A 21,732-nucleotide genomic window follows, 5' to 3' on the forward strand; every position below is an offset into this window, starting at 1 on the left:
CATGGTGGCACATGCCTGTAATCCCAGGACGTGGGAGGCTGAGGCAGGAGAATTGTTGCAAGTTCAAGGCCAGCCTGGGCTACACAGAGAAAAACCTGTCTCAAAACAAAAAAATGTCTCTTTTAATTGTTTTTATTGCATAGCCTTTGATAGCAACAAGATTTTTAGAGGGATTCAGTGTTACCACTAGGTAGTGCTAGACATTACTTTTATTTTTATTGGAATTTCAAGAGTCTGTTTTTGTAGATGAGGAAAGAGGAATTTTTCAAATTAAAATATTTCTAAAAGCCTAACAACTTGGCCTTTCATTTTCCTTATTCCTTCTTTCAGATTTTTTAGTCATAATGTTTTTTTCTTTAATTTAGTCATAATCATTATCATTTCATCAACTCAATACTTACAAGACAAATTATATTGCTCTGTTGCTTAGTTCACTTTTTTTGGTATTTTTTTACTTTATCATCTTTGTTTTTCAATTCAGTGTTTTTGTGCATGACATTTCACCATTTTTTTCCTGCAGATGACCCTCATGTTCAGTATTCTGCAGTGAGCAGCTTTGTATTCCTTCGTTTCTTTGCTGTAGCCGTAGTATCACCTCATACTTTTCATTTGCGACCTCATCATCCAGTAAGTGTTTGTTCTTCTTAAAGCTTTATTCCATTTTATTTATTTTTAGTAAAATGAAGAAAAGATAAAATAAGCAAATTTCATTTGGCTATTTTCTGGTAACTGATACATAAATTTACTTAGCATTTTTCTTGGCCATTTTAGTCTTTTAGATAAGACTGAAAATTCTTTTATTGAGGTATTTCACAAAAGTGATAAAATGTTGATAATTGTTGAAGTTTGGTGATGACCACAACGGGTATTCATTATATTTTTCCCTGTGCTGTTGTATATGTTTGTAAATTTCCATAATACAAGTCATATGGTCCGCACCCCCCCACCCCCATTAGGTTTACTTTTGGTTGTTGTTGGGTGGTTATTAACAGACTGGCTTTCCTGATTTATTAAAATAGTCTAACCTTGCAGATACTCTACAATCTCACAGAAATTAGAAGAAGCTCATTTCTGAAAATTGTAGGAACTTTTATTAGAATATAATTTGTTTCATATCTCTATATGTTTTACTTTTCGTTCACCTAAGGTGATATTTTTAAATTTTTTAAAGCATATAATCTTTTTGTTCTGAAGTGGTATTCATTTACCTAAATCTACTCCACAGATTTACATGTTTATTTCTTAATATTTTGAAATTCTTAATTCTTTTTGCTGTATGTTTTCATATACTGTGTATTTTTGCTGCTGCTTTAACCTTTTATGTTCCAAGTATTTTATAACCTTAACTGCTTCTAGGTGCTGACTTGTATAACAAATAATAACAACAAGCAACATTTATTTAGTGCTCACTTTGTGCTAGGCTTTCTTTAAGCACTTTAGTCCTTGTAGTAACCCTAGGAATGCATTCTGTTATGCATTCTCTATGTACAGGTAAGGAAATCACAGTATAATAACTTCTCCAGGCTCACACAGCTAATAAATTATGGTTAGTTCTTATTCAGTTGGAACTGGATTAAAGTGGGATTCTAAATCAGTCTTCACAGCCTCTGAGTTTAACCTGTTCCTTCCAAACTCTTAAGCAGACAGATGTTGAAGTGCCTGTGATATATCAAGCACTGTGTTCAGCACTGGAAATGCAGTCATGAGTAATAGGGAGTCCTTCCTTAAGAAAATCATAGTCCAGAGAAGTTGCTCATTGACCAATACAGTATAGGGAAGACATGTAGGTTTTTGAGTTAAATGGGTTCTGAATGCCCACTCTTCCTCTGGACAACTACACAACACTGGGCACTCAGCTTTGTGAGAACTGAGTAGAACCATGTTACAGTGCCAGCAACACATGCTTTCTTGCTAAAGGACAAATGCTCTATGTAGCCATAATGGAGAGTCAGCTGTTGTCCTTTTGTTTGCAAAGCTGTTCTTTTTGTCCCTAGGTTACTGAAGCTGTACAGTAAACTGCGCAGATAATAAGTAAAACTTATTAGCAACATTTTGTACATAAACAGAACTCCCACTTCTGAACGTAGGACTGTGCCTTGTATTAGTCCATATTCCTGTAACAGATGTTGAAATAGTATCTTTTTTTCTAAACACAAACTGTATTTTAGGTCAGTATTTTCTAGCCAGTATGCCAGAAGAACTGCTGCAAAATTGTTGTACAATTTTATTCTGTGCTTTTATCTCTATATTCTAAGCCATTCTTTGGTTGGTTTTTATTTGTTTTTTGCATTCCCCAGCAGTCTTCAAACCACATTCCTATTTTTTAAGAACTTTCCTGTCTAGTTGGGTAAATAGGGCACATGGATAAGATAGATAATTCAAAACTGCCTGTATTAATGTAAAGCTACTACCTGATTAGTACCACATAAGACTCTGATATAGAAACTGAGAGCAGGAAATGATCCCAGTGACCTGGGGATGATGACATTATTAAGACCAATATTGAAGGTTACATAGTAGTTAGGGAGGAGAACTGATAAAAATAAGTTTTTATAATTTACATTTAGAAGTTCTTTAAATTTTGAGAAACTAATTTTAATAGAGTAAAAGAGGAAATCACCTTGCAGAATACCAGAGAAAAAAGTAGGTAAATATAGTTTATCCTAGGAAATATATCAGAAGTGAGCTTTTCTTGCTGCTAAAAGTTTACGAATTCAAGCACATACATGTGCATGCACATACATATATGAATGAGTGGATAATTTGTTTTAAAAGACATTCGTGGGTTTTATTAACATTGACATGGTAGACCACTCTTGAGAAGTTTCATGTTAACAAGAAAGAAAAAAAAAGATTGTACCATCTTTTTGATTATATTCCCTCATTGTCTTATTGATACCTGCTTTTAAGACCCAGCCAAGGCCAACTTCTTCAGCCTCTTGTTTTGGTTATATGCCTCTGTCTTGTCACCAGTTTGGTAAGGTTCACTTGAGATATGGGCAGCCTAAGTCTCCCAGCCTACTGCTAATTCTTATAGCAGTCCTTAGCCCCTTAGCCGGCCAGCCCTCGTGGCAGTCCACATTTATAGCAAAATACACAATAGTAGCTATGTGTCAATATTGACCTATAAATTACTTACATGGAGACTGCAAGATGTGCTTATGCTGGGATTGTGCTAACTTGGACTTAATATCTCCCAGAACCATACCCCCCACATCCCCATAGTGTAGCCATCTTGGGCTTCATTTTTTCCTATAGCCTCTCTTACTTGTTCCTACAGCATCCTTTGTGTATGTCTCTGTCTCTGTAGCTCACATGGAATTTTCAATTATACATAGCTTCTTTACTCTCTTAACTCCTTAATAAATGAGTTGCGCCCAGCCTTAGCTAGATTTTGCCTACTAGTTCTTGGTTGGGGGGCACTGGGAATCAAACTCAGGACCTTGCATTTGCCAGGCACACGCCGCACCACTGAACTACATCCCCAGCCACTACATTGGTGGTTTGAATGAACATTTTTGAGTTACTGTTTTAGAGCCATCTCTTCTACTTTTTATAAACTTTTGTATCTTGAAAACTTAAGAATTTTGGCCTTTTTTACATTTTTTAGGATGCACAGACAATTAGGACATTAACTCTCATCTCAAAAACCATTCAGACTTTGGGAAGCTGGGGCAGCCTGTCCAAAAGTAAGGTAAGTCTTTATACCTTTTTTTTCTCTCTTTCTTTTTTAACCTTCATTTTATTTTTGCAGTACATAATGATTACATTCATCATGGAGAGCTGATACATGTACTTTTCACATTGCTAAATATTGTTATATATCCTATGATTACTTCTTTACTTATGTCCTTATTAAAAACAAAACAGTAGGGGCAGGGATTTAGCTCAGAGGTTCTACCGCCTGCCTCGCAAGTACAAGGTCCCCAGTTTGATCCCCGGTACCAAAAAAAACAAAACAAAACAGTAGCACTGTGTTGTGGACTAAGACTTACCTTCAAGTGCAAAAAGTAAAGTCTCTTACTAGGTGGAGTGGTGCAGGCCTGTGATACTGGGACTCCTGATACTGAGGCATAATGAGACTCTGCCTCAGAAAACAAAGCAAAAACAAAATTATGATAACCTAATAATACAGATTAAAGTGATGCAAGGTGTTAATTTAAAGAAAGCTGCTGGGTTTGATCACTAGTGCCCCCTATCTATCTGTCTGTCTATGCTAAAGCTGTCTTTTAGGTAGTTACCTATTAAAGAAGCATCTTATTTACCTTTTAAAGAAGACAGTTTTACTTATCTTAACCTGAAAGTGAAAGGGAACATAGTAAGAAGATACAATTAGCAATTTAGTTTGTCTATGCCATAATCACCTAACAGCTTTGAAAGAAGTCTTCAGTTCATACCCTGTAACTCTCTGGAAATATGTAATTAAATCCTTTTAGTCCTTAATCCTCAGTTTAAAAATACAGTTCAGGGCCAGGGGTTTAGCTCAGTGGTTCCACCAGCTGCCTCGCAAGTGCAAGGTCCCAAGTTCTATCCTCAGTACCAAAAAAAAAAAAAAAAAATACAGTTCATTATTTTCTCAGTGCTCTACTTAGAATATGTAAATTCTGTGTTTTCTTTTTCTTAGTCAAGTTTCAAAGAGACATTCATGTGTGAATTTTTCAAAATGTTTCAAGAAGAAGGATATATTACAGCAGTTAAAAAGGTATGTTTTTTTTTCCCCTAAAAATGTTACCATTTCTTGTTGTACTGCATGGGCAAAATAACATTTCATATTCTAGGAGTTAGTTTCCAGTTTTAAAAAAAATGGCTCAACTGTCCATCAAAAGGGATTTCTTTTTCTTCCTTTGTTTTCTCATACAGAGCTAAGGTTTTCAGCCATAAAAATATCTATAAACAAGTCTTAGCAATAGCTACTCTTGCCTCTGCCTTAGTAACACAAATTATAAATTTCTGGAGTTGAGGTTTGTCAGCAACAGAATCAACTTCAAGGCTACATAATTCTTGATTGTGAGGGGCTGGCCTTTATGTCGTAGTATGCTTAGCAGCTTCCCTGAGTTAGATGTGAGTAATATGTCACCAGTTTTGACAACCAGAAATGCCTCCAGACATTGCCAAATGCCTCCAGACATTGCCAAATTCCTTTGGTTGAGAATTCCTGGCCTGGGGTCAGGGCTCATAATGGTACTTGTTGTATAGTATAGGTACAAGTACATGTAATGGCCAAAGTAAATAAATCATTGAACTTCAATGAATAATAATATATTTATGGTATTAATCAGAGAAAAATTACTAAAAATAAAATGCACAGAAGGCTACAGTATTGAGCTGGGTGGGGTGGTACATGCCTATAATCCCAGCACTCAGGAGGCTGAGGCAGGAGGATTGCTGCAAGTTTGAAGCCAGCCTGAGCTATGTAGTGAGTTCAAGATCAGCCTGAACTACATAGTGAGACCCTGTCTCAAAAAAAAAAAACCTAGAAGCCTACAATATGTAATATTTTAACATGAGACTTATAACAAAAATTACTGTACATTAAGCCATCCATATAAAATTTAGTATTATTGTAAATCTGGATAGCTTGTGAAAAAAGTTATTTTGAAGTATATCTAAACTAGGGTTGAAGAAAGTACTGTATCTTATATCACAACCCTAACTCCATAAATCCAAAGTAACAAAGCCAAATTTGAAAGACCACATTCAGTTTCTATAGCATGATTAGCAGTTGATGGCCAAAAATATATTTTAAGTATTCATTTGGACTTTTATATACTTTTACTATTTACAAAGGGATTTCATAAATGAAAATTATTGAAAACAGTAAAATCATTTGGATTTTTTTCATGTAGAATATTGTAAGTTCAATCAAAAATTTTTTTAAAACAATCATTGAAGTCTTCTTGTGGAAAAAATTATTCAAGAGAATAGGCAAAGAAAAAAATCTACCCTGTGTCTTTAGGACATTATTGAAACATTTATGGGATAGTATAGGCAGACTTTTGTTGGCACGATTATGATGTGCTATCTTTTGTTTGGGGGATATTTTTCTATGTTTTATGACCCAGGCTATGATAGCATCTGATTTTTTTCCCCCAGAATCTGGCATTAATAATGTCAGTAGAGAAAGGATTTAAGGACGCCAGGAGTTCAGTCAGTTATTGATCTGCCCTAAGTCATCCACTAATATTCTCATGTACTCTCACCCATAGTATGTCTTCTGTCTTAAATTTGGTTCTAGACTCCTAGCCTGGCATAGGATATTTCACCCTAATATCCCAGTTTTCTTGATTGTTTACTCATGAAGTCTGGATATGTGCATTACTAGAAATTCCAAACACCTGTGAAACCCAGGTTCTCATTTCATATTGGCACTCTCACTGTTGACATTGACTGTTGTCAAAAATAAACTAGCTTTTAACTCTGAATCACAGTAAAACCTTAGTTTGTGAGCATAATTTGTTCTGGAAACATGCTTGTAATCCAAAGCACTTGTGTATCAAAGCAAATTTCCCCATAAGAAATAATGGAAACTCAGATGATGTGTTCCACAACACAGAAATATTCATATAAAATGATTATAATACTGTAATACAAAATAATAAAATACAAAATGTAAAGAAAAATTAACTTGCACTTTTGCAAACTCTCACAGCTGGTGTGAAGGAGACGAGAGAAGAGGGCTATTGTGTGGGATGACTTTCACAATGAAATCACTGCTGTCTGTTGGCTCAGTGGAATCTTTTTCTTTTCATATGACTCTTAACAAGGAACCTACCCAATGACAATTGCTTTGGCCTCCCTTTTGGGGGTTTTGTGGAAACTTGACATTGCATTGTTGTTTAACACATTCATCACTCACACTGCTACAGCCTTATTCGGGCGGTGCTTTTCAACAAAATTGTATACTGTTGCCTGCATTTTGCACATCTCCCTAATCTCCTTTAAAGTGAAAAATTCTTCTGCCTTTTTCCCATCCTCCTCTATAGATCTCTTCATAACCTCTTGCCCTTCCAATATGATCACCCACAATCCTGCAGTGAGAGGAGATGGGGGGGACGATTGGTTTAGTTGTGATCATGTGATATTTAGTGTCATGTACTACTTACATTGCAAGGCATCATTCATTTATCAAGTTAAAATTTATTAGAAATGTATGCCCATCTTGCAGAATGCTCAAAGAACAAGTTACTTACAATCCAATGTTTTATTGTACTATTTCCCAAAGAGTTTAGGAAGGTAATCTGGAGAGTTCTTTATATAGGGTGACCATATAATTTGGTATCTATATCAGGATACTTTTAAGAATGGAAAGTTTTATTAGTGATTATTCTGGGACAATAAGTATTGGCCAGATAGGCTCAATTCTGAGCAAACTGGTTACCTATAGTCACCCTCCTGATTTATTTGTTAAATAAATCAATGATTTCAAGTAAACACTAAGAAATGAAGTATGTAAATAACTTACATTCCATTGGTAGATGGCTCATTTGTGAGAACTAAAAAATGTGATAGGACATTTCTTTAGTTCCCTTGGATACTTGCACTTGCATCATCACATACAATAGAAAAAGAACTTTGTCTTTGGTTTTTTATTTACCAAGCTTCCCACAAATCATTCATTTTTTTTTTTTTTTTTTTTCTTTTTTGTACCGGGGATTGAACTTGGGTCCTTGCGCTTATGAGGCAGGCGGCAGAACCACTGAGCTAAATCCCCGGCCCAAATCATTCATGTTAATGTTTATGTAAGCACAATGTACAAATAATCACACTAAGTGCATAAATACAGACCATAGGTTCCGCCGCCTGCCCCGCGAGCACAAGGACCGGAGTTCGATCCCCGGTACCAAAATAAATAAATAAATACAGACCATAAATAGCTTTATGCCAGTTTAACTTAACTTACACCTTCAAATGAAGTTACTGTAAATCAAACATAAAAAAAATTATGTATTCAGAACTCTATAGATATCAGGATTGTAGGTTGAATTATTTCTATAGGAAATTTATTCAGGGTTTTAAGTACAGTAATTTAAGAATTTCTCATTTGTAAATTGGCATTTGTAAATTAAGGACTTCCTATATAATTGTGTTTTATTTTCTGAATTACTACAGGATGAACATTTGTAATTTAAAATGCTCAAAAATAGGAGATGCTCCAGTATGTGAAATTTTTTGAATGCTGACATGATGCCACAAGTACAAATTTCCACAGATGACCTCATATAATAGGCCACAGTCAAAAGTGCAGGTGTACTGAAAGTATTGTATAAGATTACCGTCAGGCTATACAATAGGGTATCCTTATATGAAACCTAAACAAATTTCATGTTTAGACTTGGTTCCGACCCCAAGAATCTTATTATATATAAGCAAATATTCCAAAAATCAAAAAAAAATCTGAAATAAAAAATACTTCTGGTCTTACGCATTTTGGATAAAAGATACTCAGCCTGTAATATGCATGCTCTTTTGTAAGTAAGAAATTCCAATATAATCAGTGACATGTAAGTTAAACTGAGTTTTTTATGATGTACCTCATTGCACAGTGAAATTGAATTTTCCCATTTTCCTATTTAGTTCTTGGATGAGATTTCATCTACTGAAACTAAAGTGTCCAGTGGAACAAGTGAACCTGTGCACTTGAAAGAAGGGTAATTTAATGAAATTAGACATGAAAACTGTGTTTTAGTATGGATCTGAGAGTAAGGAAATCTGAGTTTTTGTTATGTGCTAAAACTGCTTAAGTCACATCAGTCAAGTAAGTCACCTCACTACCTTATAAACCGTCAGATGGGCATAACTCCTTGTACATGCAAATCGCAGAGTTTTGCAGTTGTAGTGAAATAAGTATGAGAATACTTTCAAAAAGTTAACAGCACTATTCAGTTTTAGAGTGGTTATTATTGGTAATTAAAGGGAAAAAAATCACTTATATGTCTCTTTTTTATTCTATGTAACACAATTTAAAATATTAATTGAAGAATTTATTACCTTAGTGTAGCCAAAATAAATGAGTCACAAATGGCAAAAACTTTTTTACAAATTTAATATAGTCTTATATAATTATGTATGTCATTTAAAATTAAAAGACAATTCTTTGTTTTGAATGAACTGTTTTTAAACTTTGTAGCTAAATGTTTACCTTCATTGTTTTGGCAGTGAGATGTTTAAAAGAGCTCAGGGAAGAACTCGAATTGGAAAAAAGAATTTCAAGAAACGGTGGTTCTGCTTAACAAGCAGAGAGCTCACTTACCACAAACAACCAGGTAGTTGTGCTTATGCTTTACTGAGGGGTTTTTCTTGGGTTCTCAGTGAAGATTTCTGTTTTGCTTCTTAATGTGACTCTAGTGAATTCTTTCCCAGTATTAATAGTTTATAGTTTCTCGTAGTGATACACACATATTTAGAATGAAATAGGTATTTGACAAGTGACACCATATAAATTATCTTTTCCTCACACATTGAATTTCTTGTATTTCTAAAAATGACATTCAGGATATTCTGTTTCCTCAAAATCCCTGATAAAACCCCGCTGTTATTAGTATATAATGAGCAAGTTCCAAGCCCCTTCAGAGTTTGAAGTTCTTTTAATTCTCAGAACCAATTTAAGATTCATTATCAGGCTGGGGATTTAGCTCAGTGGTTCCGGCGCCTGCCTCGCAAGCACAAGGTCCCGAGTTCCATTCCCAGTACCAAAAAAAGAAAAAAGATTCAGTATCAATAAATGAAAATATTTTTGTGCTTTATTTGACATTTCCAGCTAAAATTTACCACAGTCACACCATAGATTATGATCACTATATAATTGTCAGATTCATTTTAGGTTGTTGGTCAAGCTAATCCCAAGATGGAAGATTTGATAGTTTGTCTCTGGAAAAGACTCTAATGTCACAAATGGGCTACCTGAGAAGATGGCCGGGAATCTGATTTTAGAGGAACAACAAGGCAAAGTTTGTCCTTCAGTGGACTAAAATAGTGCATAAAATCTTTTTTAAAGTTTATTCCTTTGGGATAAAGCATTATCTACAGAAGGCCCTTAGCTTCTTATATTTTAGCAGGCAGAATGTAATATCACAGATAATAGAATCCCATTTATTCACATGATCAGAATCCAGAGATGTTCATTTAACCAAAAAATGAGTTAAAAATTAAAATATAAACAAAAGGATGCATATATAAACCCTGAATACTAGTGCATTTGAGGTTTTTGTTTTGTTTGTAGCCTGTAGGTTGTTCACCAATTTTTTAATAGAGAACTAGGAACTTTTCTTGGAATATAAATAGTGAGATGAGGTTCTCACTATGTTGCCCAGGCTAGCCCCAGCACGTAGGCTTCAGGGATCCTCCTGCCTCAGGTTCCTATGTAGCAGTGTCTACAGGCATGCACTACTGCCTTGACTAAGAAAGATGATTGGTTTCATAATCCTTTAGGAATAGCTTAGCCAGTATATGTCCAATAAGAAACAAAACACAATGAATTTCTAAGCACCCAGATGATTTGTTATAGTATATCAATATTCAGATAACTAAAGATCAGCAGGCTGTGTACTTTCCCTTCCAGGCATTTCTAAGCTCAGCATATTTGAATGTATTAGAAACTGTAGTTTGTATTGAATTTCACATAAATGTTCTTACCTATGAATAGCATAGGTGCTTATTAGGTACATATAACTGTGTACATTTAAATAAAATTTTAGATTAAAAGTCATTCTGTATGAATACTTTTTTTTTTCAAATTGAAAACGTTTTTTTAATCTAAAATGATATTCTAAAGGTTTTTTTGGTTTATAATCTCCTTTAAGAATTAGATGATACAGGGCCAGGAATTTAGCTCAGTGGTTCCAGCACCTGCCTCACAAGCACAAAGTCCCAAGTTTGATCCCCAGTACCAAAAAAAAAAAAAAAAAAGAATTAGATGATACTTGCAGGCCCTCTTTCCTAGAAAACTACATATAGAAACATAAACACAAAATTTCCCATATAATTTCAGGGAGTCCATAGTCCTATGGCCCCTAAATCCATCCAGTTCTCAAGTTTAAACCTCCATATAATGGTTTTAAGAGGTTAAAATTCTATAAAATTAGGCTATGTAAGTATAAAATAGACATGTGGAAGCTGCGTTGTTTTCATGTTGAAAGAATTGAACCTATGAGATTTTAAGGTTATTTACCAAAGCCTATAGTTTTATATCTTTTGTTTTAACTATTTTGATGGATTTTTTTCAAAATATATTACATACTTTCCTGTCTTCTAAAAAAGAATTCATTGAACATAAGTTAACATTTTTCTAGTTGATTTGGAGCTGTCATTAATAGTATTATTATATTGTACTATGATTTAGAGATGTTTTCAGGATTGCTTAAGGATGTATGCACCTTTTTTGTTTTGTTTTGTCTTTAAATAATTTTATTTTATATATTTATTTATTTATTTTTAATTTTATTTTTGGTACCAGGATCAAACTCGGGACCTTGCACTTGTGAGGCAGACAGCGGCATCACTGAGCTAAATCCCCAGCAGTATGCAACTGTTTATTCCAGCTAAATGCCTTCACTCCCCAGCTAAATGCCTTGGACTGCTGTGTGTCTTGTGTTCCTGCTTTATATAGTTTTTCTCTATCCTTTATGGTCAGGCTGTGACCTTAAATTTCTTGTGCTGTCAACAAACCATTATATAGCATCTTACTCCTGTCCCCATTATCAACCTCTTTTTTTTACTGCCAGTGTGTAGTAAATGAGGGTGCAGATACTATTTGTTAAAATTATGCATAAGATTGGAAGATGAGTGAAGCTATCAGGACTTTACCCTGTGAATAAAGTGCATGGGCTTTGTCTTCCTGGTTGTTCATCAATTTTATTTCCTGTTTTCTTGCTGTTCTCCAGTTAGCCAACAGTGTTAAGTAATTTTTTGCTACATTTGCTAAGTGATCTTGGTGGTGTCTGAAAGAATGTGTCCGAAATTTTCTGTCACATAACTCTAAAACATTGAGTCTTTCATTCACTCCTCTTGCTACAGAGTAGTATTCTGAATCAAGTGTTTCTACCTCTTAAAATCAAATAATGTCTCTTCCCAATTTACTGGCAAAGGAATTAATAGAATTTTTTCAATTTTAAGGATTATTCTCCAAATTGTTAAATTTTTTAATATCCACAGATAGTTGCTGTCAAGCACTGTTAACCAGCTAATCTTCAATACAGTTAAATTAATGTGTGGCAAATGAGTGTCAGTCAACTATCAGACATGATTACCTTGATACCTTTTTATAGATCTGTATGATGATTATGATTTTATATTTTCTGTAGTATAGTCATCAACAAGGAAAAATTCTTATTAATGTGCCAACCTCTTTTTGTCTCAGCCAACCTCATTTTTTCCATTCTCCATTGTTACTTCACCAAACTAGCTCTTATAGTTTCTTTAACTTGTGCCTTTTTTACTGTCATGTCTTCATATGCTCTGTGTAGACCTCTCTTTCCTTCATTTGTGTAATCTCATGTCCAAGCGTTAAATAAGTGTCAGCTCTTTGTGCAAGTCATTTTAAACCTCCAGCTACCTCATTTTTTTAAGCCACCTTAGCAGTAACATCTGGCACACTGTATGGCCATTACTTTCATCTATTACTTCCTCTTGCCTTAAAGATCTGCAGTCGTAAGAACCATATTATTATTGGTGTTATAAAGGTACAGTATTTAGTAAATACTCTTCATAGAACACCAGGTCTTCCAGCTCTACTATCATCTGAATTACTTTAAGAACTACTTCTAGGTTTCTGAAATTTTCATCAAGCATAGTAATAACAAATTATTAACAAATTCATCTTTGAGATTATATTCTGTAAAATTTGATTAGATATTATCTGCTTTGAGGAGACCTGTTACAATAGATACATGCACAGAACTTTCATGTGATATCAAAATGTCCTAGCTCATATAGCCTGTAGACAGTGTAAAGAAACTTCCATAAACATAAATGTTCAGTACATTTAGGTTGACTTGTATCTAACTTTCTCATTGCTAGGACAAAATACCTGCCATCTACAAGTTAAAGGAGAAAGGGTTTATTTTAGTTGAAAGTTTGTAGAGGTTTCAGTTCATAATGGGTTAGCTCCAAGGCAGGGCAGCATGGCAGAGGAGAAACAGTCCATGGCATTGCCAGCAGGAGGCAGCGATTCTTCCTTCTATCCCTTTTTATTCCATCCAGGCTACAAGCCTTTTGGTTGCTTCCACCCATATACAGGGTGGGTCTTCTCTCTTCACTAAGTCCATCATCTACAACCAGAACTATGCTAAACCAATCAGTAGGCTAGTCCAGTATCACATCCATGATCCAGCCACCTCCCAAAAGCCCCACCTGTGAGTGCATGAGGTTTGGGGGAGACATCTAGATATAAGCCATAACAATTTTGTTTTCACCTGCCCATGCATTCAGACACAGGACTCTGCTGGGTGTTTTTCTCTGACATATGAAGAACAAAATACATCATTGATCATATATTTTCAGTTCAGTGTATTTTGGGTTTTTGTTTTTTTTTGGGGGGGGGGGTTGTTTTGTTGGTACTGGAGATCGAACTCAGGACCTTGCATTTGTGAGGCAGGCGGTGGAACCACTGAGCTAAATCCCTGGCCCATTTCAGTGTATATTTTGTTGAGGACCTATCCTGTGCCACACACTGTTCTAGGTGCAGGAGAAAACAGTAGTGAACAATATGTATGCCTTAATGGAGCTTATAGTTTAGTAGTGATAGACACTAAGCTAAAGGAAGGGAGAGAGAGGAGAAGGAAGTGGTGGGGGTAATCCACAGGAGAGAAGATAATGACTTGGACCAGTTGGTAGCAGTGGAAGTTGTAAAAATAAATCACATTCGGGATCTATTTTAAAGGTAGTGCTCAGAGGATTTGTAGAGGATTAGATTCTAAGAGTGAGACAGACAAATCAAGGATTGGGCATGAGCAACTGGAAAGATAAATTTCCCATTTTAAAAATAGATGCATCATGAATTCTGATGGAGTTTGTACTAGACCAACTGTCTCATAGATAATAATTGTAAACTTCAGAAAAGCTGGAAGTTGAGAAGACAAGAGGAATAGCTCTTGTTCATAGTGATATGCATATGAACTCCTTTGAAATCCAAGGGGAAACTTGGAAGAGGCTAATAAAAAGCAATAACTGAAAGATTTTTAAAAATGAGCAGGGATTTCAGTTTCTCCTCTCCTCAGGGGAGGAGGGATAGTTTGGAATTTTACCCAGAAAGGCTTGGTAAACATTTCACAATTTTAAAATATATATTTTTATTAGTGCCTATTAACTTTATAAAATGCTGGGTTTCAATGTACTGTTTTCATACATACATATAATTTAATCATGTCATCCCCCCATTACCTTACACCGCATCTCTTACCCCTTATTCAGTCCCTCTTGTCCAATAATCTCCCTTCTACTTTAACGTCTTCTTCTTTAGATTCCACATATTAAGGAAAATATGCAATATTTGTATTTCTGAGTCTGGCTTATTTTGCTTAATATAATGATCTCCAGTTTCCCATTTTCCTGCAGATGACACATTTTCATTCTTTATGGCTAGATAATACTCCATTGTGTCACATTTTCTTTATTTATGAGCACCTAAGATGGTTCCATATCTTGACTATTGTGAATTCTGCTGCAATAAACATAGATATGTAGATATCCTTATAGTATACTAATTCTTGTGGGCATATAGCAAGGAGTGTTTTAGATGGTAGTTATATTTTTAGTTTTTTGAGGGACCTCCATACTGATTTTCATCGTGGCTGCATTAATTTACATTCCCACCCAGCAGTGTAGAAGGATTTTTTTTTTTCTCTGTATCCTCATCAGCGTCTGTTGTTTTTTGTATTCTTGGTGATAGCCAATCTAACCAAGATGAAATGAAATCTCAGTGTAGTTTTGATTAGTATTTCCCTGATAGCTAAATATGTTGAACATTTGTTCATATACTTATTAGTCATCTGTACTTCTTTTTTTTTCCCCCCCGTTAACTTTATTGGTAAATTTTAGGTATAAAGTACAGTTACATTCATCATTGGGATCTTGTACCATTACATGAGTCTCTTGATTCTTATTTTTTTTCCCCTTCCCTTGCCCTCCCGTCATCCCCTCCACCCTCCCCTATTTGCAAAGACCTTGTTTGCATTTTTTTCCTCTTCTCATATTTTTTCCTTTCCCTTTTTTCCCTTCCCCTACCCTTCCCAATTCCCCTGCTCTTTTAGACCTTTTCTTCCTGTTACACAATATCAGTTATACATTTTTTAAATTACAATATTAAGATCTAGGAGACATTACCACAGATTTTACAGAATTTAAAAGGATATAGAAAGCATATTACAAAAATCTTTTTTGAAATAAATTTGACAAATTCTAAGAAGTAACTTAGAAGACAAATTAATGAAACTAACTCTGGAGGAAATATAAAATTTGAATAGCACCTATTAAAGAAAGTATATTCCTAGCTTGAAAACCTACCTATATGACAACAGCAGGCTCATAAACATTTTAACTGATAAATTATATCAAACATTTAAAGCAGAAAAAAGGAACACTTCTGCCCTCATGTTAGGAAATCAACATTGAGCTAATCCTAAAACTGGATAAAGAAAATAGAAGAAAAAAGTATGAACATAGATAGAAATTTGTTTAACAAAACAAACTATTAGAAGTCAGATCTGGCAGTACGTAGAAAGTGGTTTTGTTATAGGGATGGCAGTGTTAGTTCAGCATTGGAAGATCCACCCCCAAAAGTCATCATTTTAACAGAGGAAAGGAAAAAGCCATATGATCCTGTCACTAGCTGGAGAAAGAGTACTGGACTAAATTCTACAGCTGTTCATGGTAAAAGCTATCAGGAGACTAGAAGTAGAACAGAACCTTCTCAACAGATAAGCCATGTACTCCATACTTCCAACAAAAACTCCTTCTATGAATGGAGATGATACAATGCTTTCTCCCTAAAGTGGGGAACAAGGGCAGATATGCCTACTCTTCATCTGTCCATTAGACTTTGAAACATAGGTCTAAACCAAAATAGTCTGGCAATAAAATGACACAACTAGAATAGGATTGGCACAGCAGAAACAAAATCTTTATATGTAGATGAAATGATCATCTACAGAGAAAATACTAAGAAATCTCTAGGAGCCCCTAGAACTTGTACTTGAATTTAGCAGGATTAGAAAACACAAGGTATATATAAAAATTCAGGTCTGTGTATACTTGCTATAAATGAAGAACTGGGTATTGAAATTTAAAAGTTATGTAGGAGTACAAAGGACCCAGAAAAGTCAAAAACAGTGTTGGAAGACGTCTAGTACCTAATTTTAAGACTTCTTCTAAAGCTACAGTAATCAAGGCAGTGTTGGTGTAAGGAAAGACATATAGATCATTTGAATAAAACAGAGAATCTAGAAATAGAAGCACTCATACATGGTCCACTGGGTTTTGAAAGATTATTTAACATTAGCATTTTATAGAATATAAACTCGATTCAAGAGCCAAGGAAGAGATAGTGTCTTCAGCAAATGGCACTAGAACACCTGGTATCCGTGTATAAAAAATTAACCTCAACCCTTTTTTTCCATACATGAAAATAACTTGAAGGGATCTATGAACCTAAATAAGAAAGCCTAAAAGTATAAAACTTTAAGAAGAAATTATAAGGGAAAATATTTATGAATTCAGGGTAGGCAAGAACTACCTAGTATATAAAAGACATGATGTATAAAAGAAAAAAATTGATAAATGAGATTCCATCAAAATTTAGAACTTTAAATGACATCATTAAAATGAAAAGTAGTCCTTAAGCAGACCATATTTACAATGCATATAACCTATGACCAGACTATATAAAGAATTCTTAAAAAGCTCATTAATAGACAACCCAATTAAAATGTAGACATAAGAAGATGATAAATAGCCAGTATAGCACAAGGAATGGTGTGCAATTCTAGAATCAGAAAAATACTAATCAGTACAATAATAAGATTGAATTATACACTCATTAGGAAGATGAAGTCAAAAGTTTTAAAAGGCTTCTCATGACTTTCTTTTTGTTGGATTCTCCCGCTTTGTGTTTAATTTGTCATGCCCAGTGGATTCATTCTGCTGGGTTTCCTGGGATTGTGATCCTCATTGTCTTTTCCTAGGGTATTGTCTAAAATTTTTGGAGTGCCGGTTTGGTATTCATGAAGTTCGCAAGGTGCTCTTTGTCATGAAAGTATCTTATTTCTCCATCCATTTTGAAAGATAGTTTTGCAGGGCACATCAGTCTGGGTTGGAGGCTGTTTTCCTTTAGGGCTTGAAGTCATCACTCCAAGCTCTTCTTGCCTTGAGGGTTTGCATTGAGAAGTCTGCTGTGAATCTGATGGGCTTTCCTTTGTATGTGATTTGTTTCTTTTCTCTCACTGCTTGTAGAATTTTGTTCTTCTGTTGGATTTCTGGAATCCTAACTATTACATGCCTATGTGTAGATTTTTTTTTGATTAAGGCTAACTGGAGTCCTATATGCCTCACTTATCTGTATATCCAGTTCTTTTCCCCTCCTTGGGAAGTTTTCTGCCATCACTTCTGTGAAGAGTTTTTTTATGTCATCTGCACTCTCTCCTGTTTTTTCATTGACTCCAATAAGTCTTATGTTATTCTTCTTTGTATTGTCTAGCAGCTGCTGGATTGACTTCTCATGTTCCCTTACAATTTTAAAGCAATTTTTCTTTTCGTCCTCACTAATTGCAATCTTATCTTCTATATGTGAAATTCTATCCTCACATTGGTTCATTCTGCTGTGCAGACTTTCGATGGAGTTTTTAATCTCTTGGAAATCTTTTAGCATCTGTTTTATGGATTCCATTTGTTTCCTATGTTGGGATTCCATCAAGTTCCTCAGATCCTCTATTTTTTTATCTGTGTCCTCTCTAGATTTATTAATCATGTCTTGCACCATGAGCAAAATCTTTGCTGTTATCTGAGTAATTATTTCTGATTTCATTTTTTCCAGATCCCCTTTTGTTGCCAGTTCAGTGGGTTCAGGTGGTTGAGTATCAGAGTGTTCCATCTCATTTCCCTTTGGGGTTGCTGTAGGTGATCTGGAAGTCTGGTTTTGAGACTTATTTACATGTTTTCTCATTTTGACTGGGGCGGGGGTCTGTTAGCACCTGCACAGATTACCTCCTCTGAGCTGGGTGAGGTGGGACAGGGGCCGGGAGAAGTGGTAGGGATGGTGACCCAAAAGCTCTTTGGGCCGGGAGCCGCAGGACTTTTGGCAGCCTGGAAACCCCTTCCTCTCGTCCAGGAGCAGTGGGACCATGGCTCAGAAGCCCCTCCCTCTGGGCCGGGAGTGGTGGGAGGGATGGTGGCCTGGAAGGCCCTTCCTCTGGGCCAGGAGCAGCGGGACAGAAGGTGACCCAAAAGACCTTTCCTCTGGGCTGGGAGCAGCGGGAGGGATGCTGACCAGGAAGCCCCTTCGTCTGGACCAGGAGCAGTGGGACGACAGCTCACAATCTCCTACCTCTGGGCCAGGAACAGTGGGACTCAATACCTTGGTCTGGTGCTCTGGTGTCCTCTGCTTCTTTGTAGTGTGTAACCAGGTGGCTGCAGACTCAGGACCTCGTTAGGGCATGTACAGACCTGCCTGTCTGCAGCGGGCTGATTGGACGTGTTCTGTGCAACTCAGGACCTCAGTAGGGCATGGGCAGACCTGCCTGTCTGCAGCGGTCTGATTCGGTGTGTGTTCCGCGTGAATGGGGACCTCGGTAGGGTGTCTCTTCAGTCTTCTTAATTTTCATTATAGAAGTCTTTTACCTCCTTGGTTAGGTTGATCCCTAGATGTGTTTTTGAAGCTTTTGTGAATGTAGTTGTTTTCCTGATTTCTTTCTTAGCTAGTCCATTATTGTATTTTAAAAGCTATTGAGTTTTTGTGTTGATTTTATATTCTGCCACTTTCCTGAATTTATCAACTCTACAAGTATTTTGGTGGAGTCTTTAGGATCATATCATTTGCAACTGTAATTTGAAAATTGCTGCTTTTTTGCAACGGGTTTGCCATGAGAGCACAGGTGTAGTGAAAACCACCACTAAATCAAAGCCAACATGGGAAAGGAAAAGACTCATATCAATATCGTCATCATCGGACATGTAGATTCGGGCAAGTCCACCACTACCGGCCATCTGATCTACAAATGTGGTGACATTGACAAAAGTACCATTGAAAAATTTGAGAAGGAGGCTGCTGAGATGGGGAGGGTTCTTTCAAGTACTCCTGGGTCTTGGATAAACTGAAAGGAAAGCGTGAGCGTGTTATCACCATTGACATCTCCCTGTGGAAATTTGAGACCAGCAAGTATTATGTGACTATCATTGATGCTCCAGGACACAGGGACTTTATCAAAAACAAGATTACAGGCACATCTCAGGCTGATTGTGCTGTCCTTGTTGTTGCTGCTCGTGCTGGTGAATTCAAAGCTGATATCTCCAAGAACGGGCAGACCTGTGAGCATGCCTTTCTGGCTTACACCCTGGGTGTGAAATAACTCATTGTTGGTGTTAACAGAATGGATTCCACTGAACCACCCTACGGCCAGAAGAGATACGAGGAAATTGTTGAGGAAGCCAGCACCTACATTGAGAAAATTGGCTAGAACCCTGACAGTAGCTTTTGTGCCAATTTCTGGTTGGAATGGTGACAACATGCTGGAGCCAAGTGCTAACATGCCTTGGTTCAAGGGATGGAAGGTCACTTGTAAAGATGGCAATGCCAGTGGAACCACACTGCCTGAAGCTTTGGATTGCATCCTGCCACCTACTCACCCGAATGACAAGTCTTTGCGGCTGCCCCTCCAGGATATCTATAAAATTGGTGGTATCAGTACCGTCCCTGTGGGCAGAGTGGAGACCGGTGTTCTCAAACCTGGCATGATGGTTACATTTGCACCAGCCAGTGTCACAACTGAAGTAAAGTCTGTTGAAATGCACCATGAGGCTTTGAGTGAAGCTCTTCCTGGTGATAATGTGGGCTTCAACATCAAGAATGTATCTGTCAAAGATGTTCATCGTGGCAGTGTTGCTGTTGACAGCAAAAATGACCCACCAATGGAAGCAGCTGGTTTCACTGCTCAGGTGAGTATCCTGAACTGTCCAGGCCAGATCAGTGCTGTCTATGCTCCTGTACTGGATTGTCATACAGCTCACATCGCTTGCAAGTTTGCTGAGCTGAAAGAAAAGATTCATCGCTGGCCTGGTAAGAAGCTGGAAGATGGCCCCAAATTCTTGAAATCTGGTGATGCTGCCATCATTGACATGGTTCCAGGCAAGCCCATGTGTGTTGAGAGCTTCTCTGACTATCCACCTCTGGGTCGTTTCGCTGTTCGCAGTATGAGACAGACAGTTGCTGTGAGTGTCATCAAAGCAGTGGATAAGAAGGGTGCCGGAGCTGTCAAGGTCACCAAGTGTGCCCACAAAGCTCAGAAGGCTAAATGAATACCACCCCTAACACCTGCCACCCCAGCTTTTATCAGTGGTAGAAGACCGGTCTCAGAACTGTTTCTCCCAATGGGCCATATAAGTTTAATAGTAAAAGACTGGTTAATGATAACAATGAATCGTAAAACCTTCAGGAGGAAAGGAGAATGTGTTTTGTGGACGATTTGTTTTCTTTTTGTGTGTGACAGTTTTAAGTTACTAGTTTTTTGTTTTGTTTTATTTTTTTGTTTTTGGTACCAGGAATCAAACTCGGGTCCTTGTGCTTGCGCAGCAGGCGGCAAAACCATGGAGCTAAATCCCTGGCTCAAGTTACTAGTTTTTAAAAATCACTGGTTTTTTTTTTTTTTTTTGGTACTGGGAATTGAACTGGGGACCTTGGGCTTGCAAGGCAGGCACTGGAACCACTAAGCTAAATCCCCGGCCCAAAATCACTTTTTATTTTATTTTCCAGAAAGTCTATTGGTACATTTTAAGTATAAAATACAGTAATAATTCATCATTGGTATCTTGTACCATTACATGAGTATCTTGGTTCTTATTTTTTTCCCCTTCCCCTGCCCTCCCTTCACCCCCTCCACCCTTCCCTATTTCCAAAGACTTTGTTTCCATTTTTTGCCTTTTCTCATATTTTTTCTTTTCCCTTCTTTTCCCCTATCCCTCCCACTTCCCCTGCTCCTTTAGACATTTTCTTCCTGTTCCACAATATCAATTATTCGTTTTTAAAATTACAATATCTAGATCTAGGAGACATTACCACAGATTTTACAGAATTTAAAAAGCTATAGAAAGCATATTACAAAAATCTGTTTTGAAATGAATTCGACAACTTCTGTGAAGTACCTTGGAAGACAAATTAATGAAACTAACTCTGGAGGAAATATAAAATTTGAATAGCACCTATTAAAGAAAGTATATTCCTAGCTTGAAAACTTACCTATATGACAACAGCAGGCTCATATACATTTTAACTGATAAATAATATCAAACATTTAAAGCAGAAAAAAGGAACACTTCTCCCTTCATTTTAGGAACTCAACATTGTGCTAATCCTAAAACTGGATAAAGATAATAGAAGAAAAATGTACAAACATAGATAGAAATTTATGTAACAAAACAAACTATGAGAAGTCAGATCTGGCAGTATGTAGAAAGTGGTTTTATTATAGGGATGGCAGTGTTGGTTCAGCATTGGAAGAGCCACCCCCAAAAGTCATCCTTTTAACAGAGGAA

At 36.4% G+C, this 21,732-nt stretch overlaps 1 protein-coding gene across 2 annotated transcripts in view; it reads left to right on the forward strand.

Annotated features, from left to right (window-relative positions):
- The window catches only part of Rasa2 (RAS p21 protein activator 2), a 134,414-nt gene that overhangs the window by 96,744 nt on the left and 15,938 nt on the right, over positions 1-21,732 (forward strand). The window contains exons 15-19 of one of the 2 annotated variants that reach the window (XM_004834356.3): positions 521-627; positions 3,611-3,694; positions 4,625-4,702; positions 8,575-8,648; positions 9,157-9,266. In XM_004834356.3, coding sequence (XP_004834413.1) covers positions 521-627; positions 3,611-3,694; positions 4,625-4,702; positions 8,575-8,648; positions 9,157-9,266 — 453 coding nt within the window. The remainder of the gene's footprint in view (positions 1-520; positions 628-3,610; positions 3,695-4,624; positions 4,703-8,574; positions 8,649-9,156; positions 9,267-21,732) is intronic. The other variant, XM_004834357.3, reaches the window with a different exon arrangement.

This window comes from Heterocephalus glaber, unplaced genomic scaffold (assembly GCF_053883595.1).
Source record: "Heterocephalus glaber isolate CG9 unplaced genomic scaffold, H.glaber_assembly_v1.0 deba00001504, whole genome shotgun sequence".
In the NCBI taxonomy this organism is placed as follows: Eukaryota; Metazoa; Chordata; class Mammalia; order Rodentia; family Bathyergidae; genus Heterocephalus; species Heterocephalus glaber.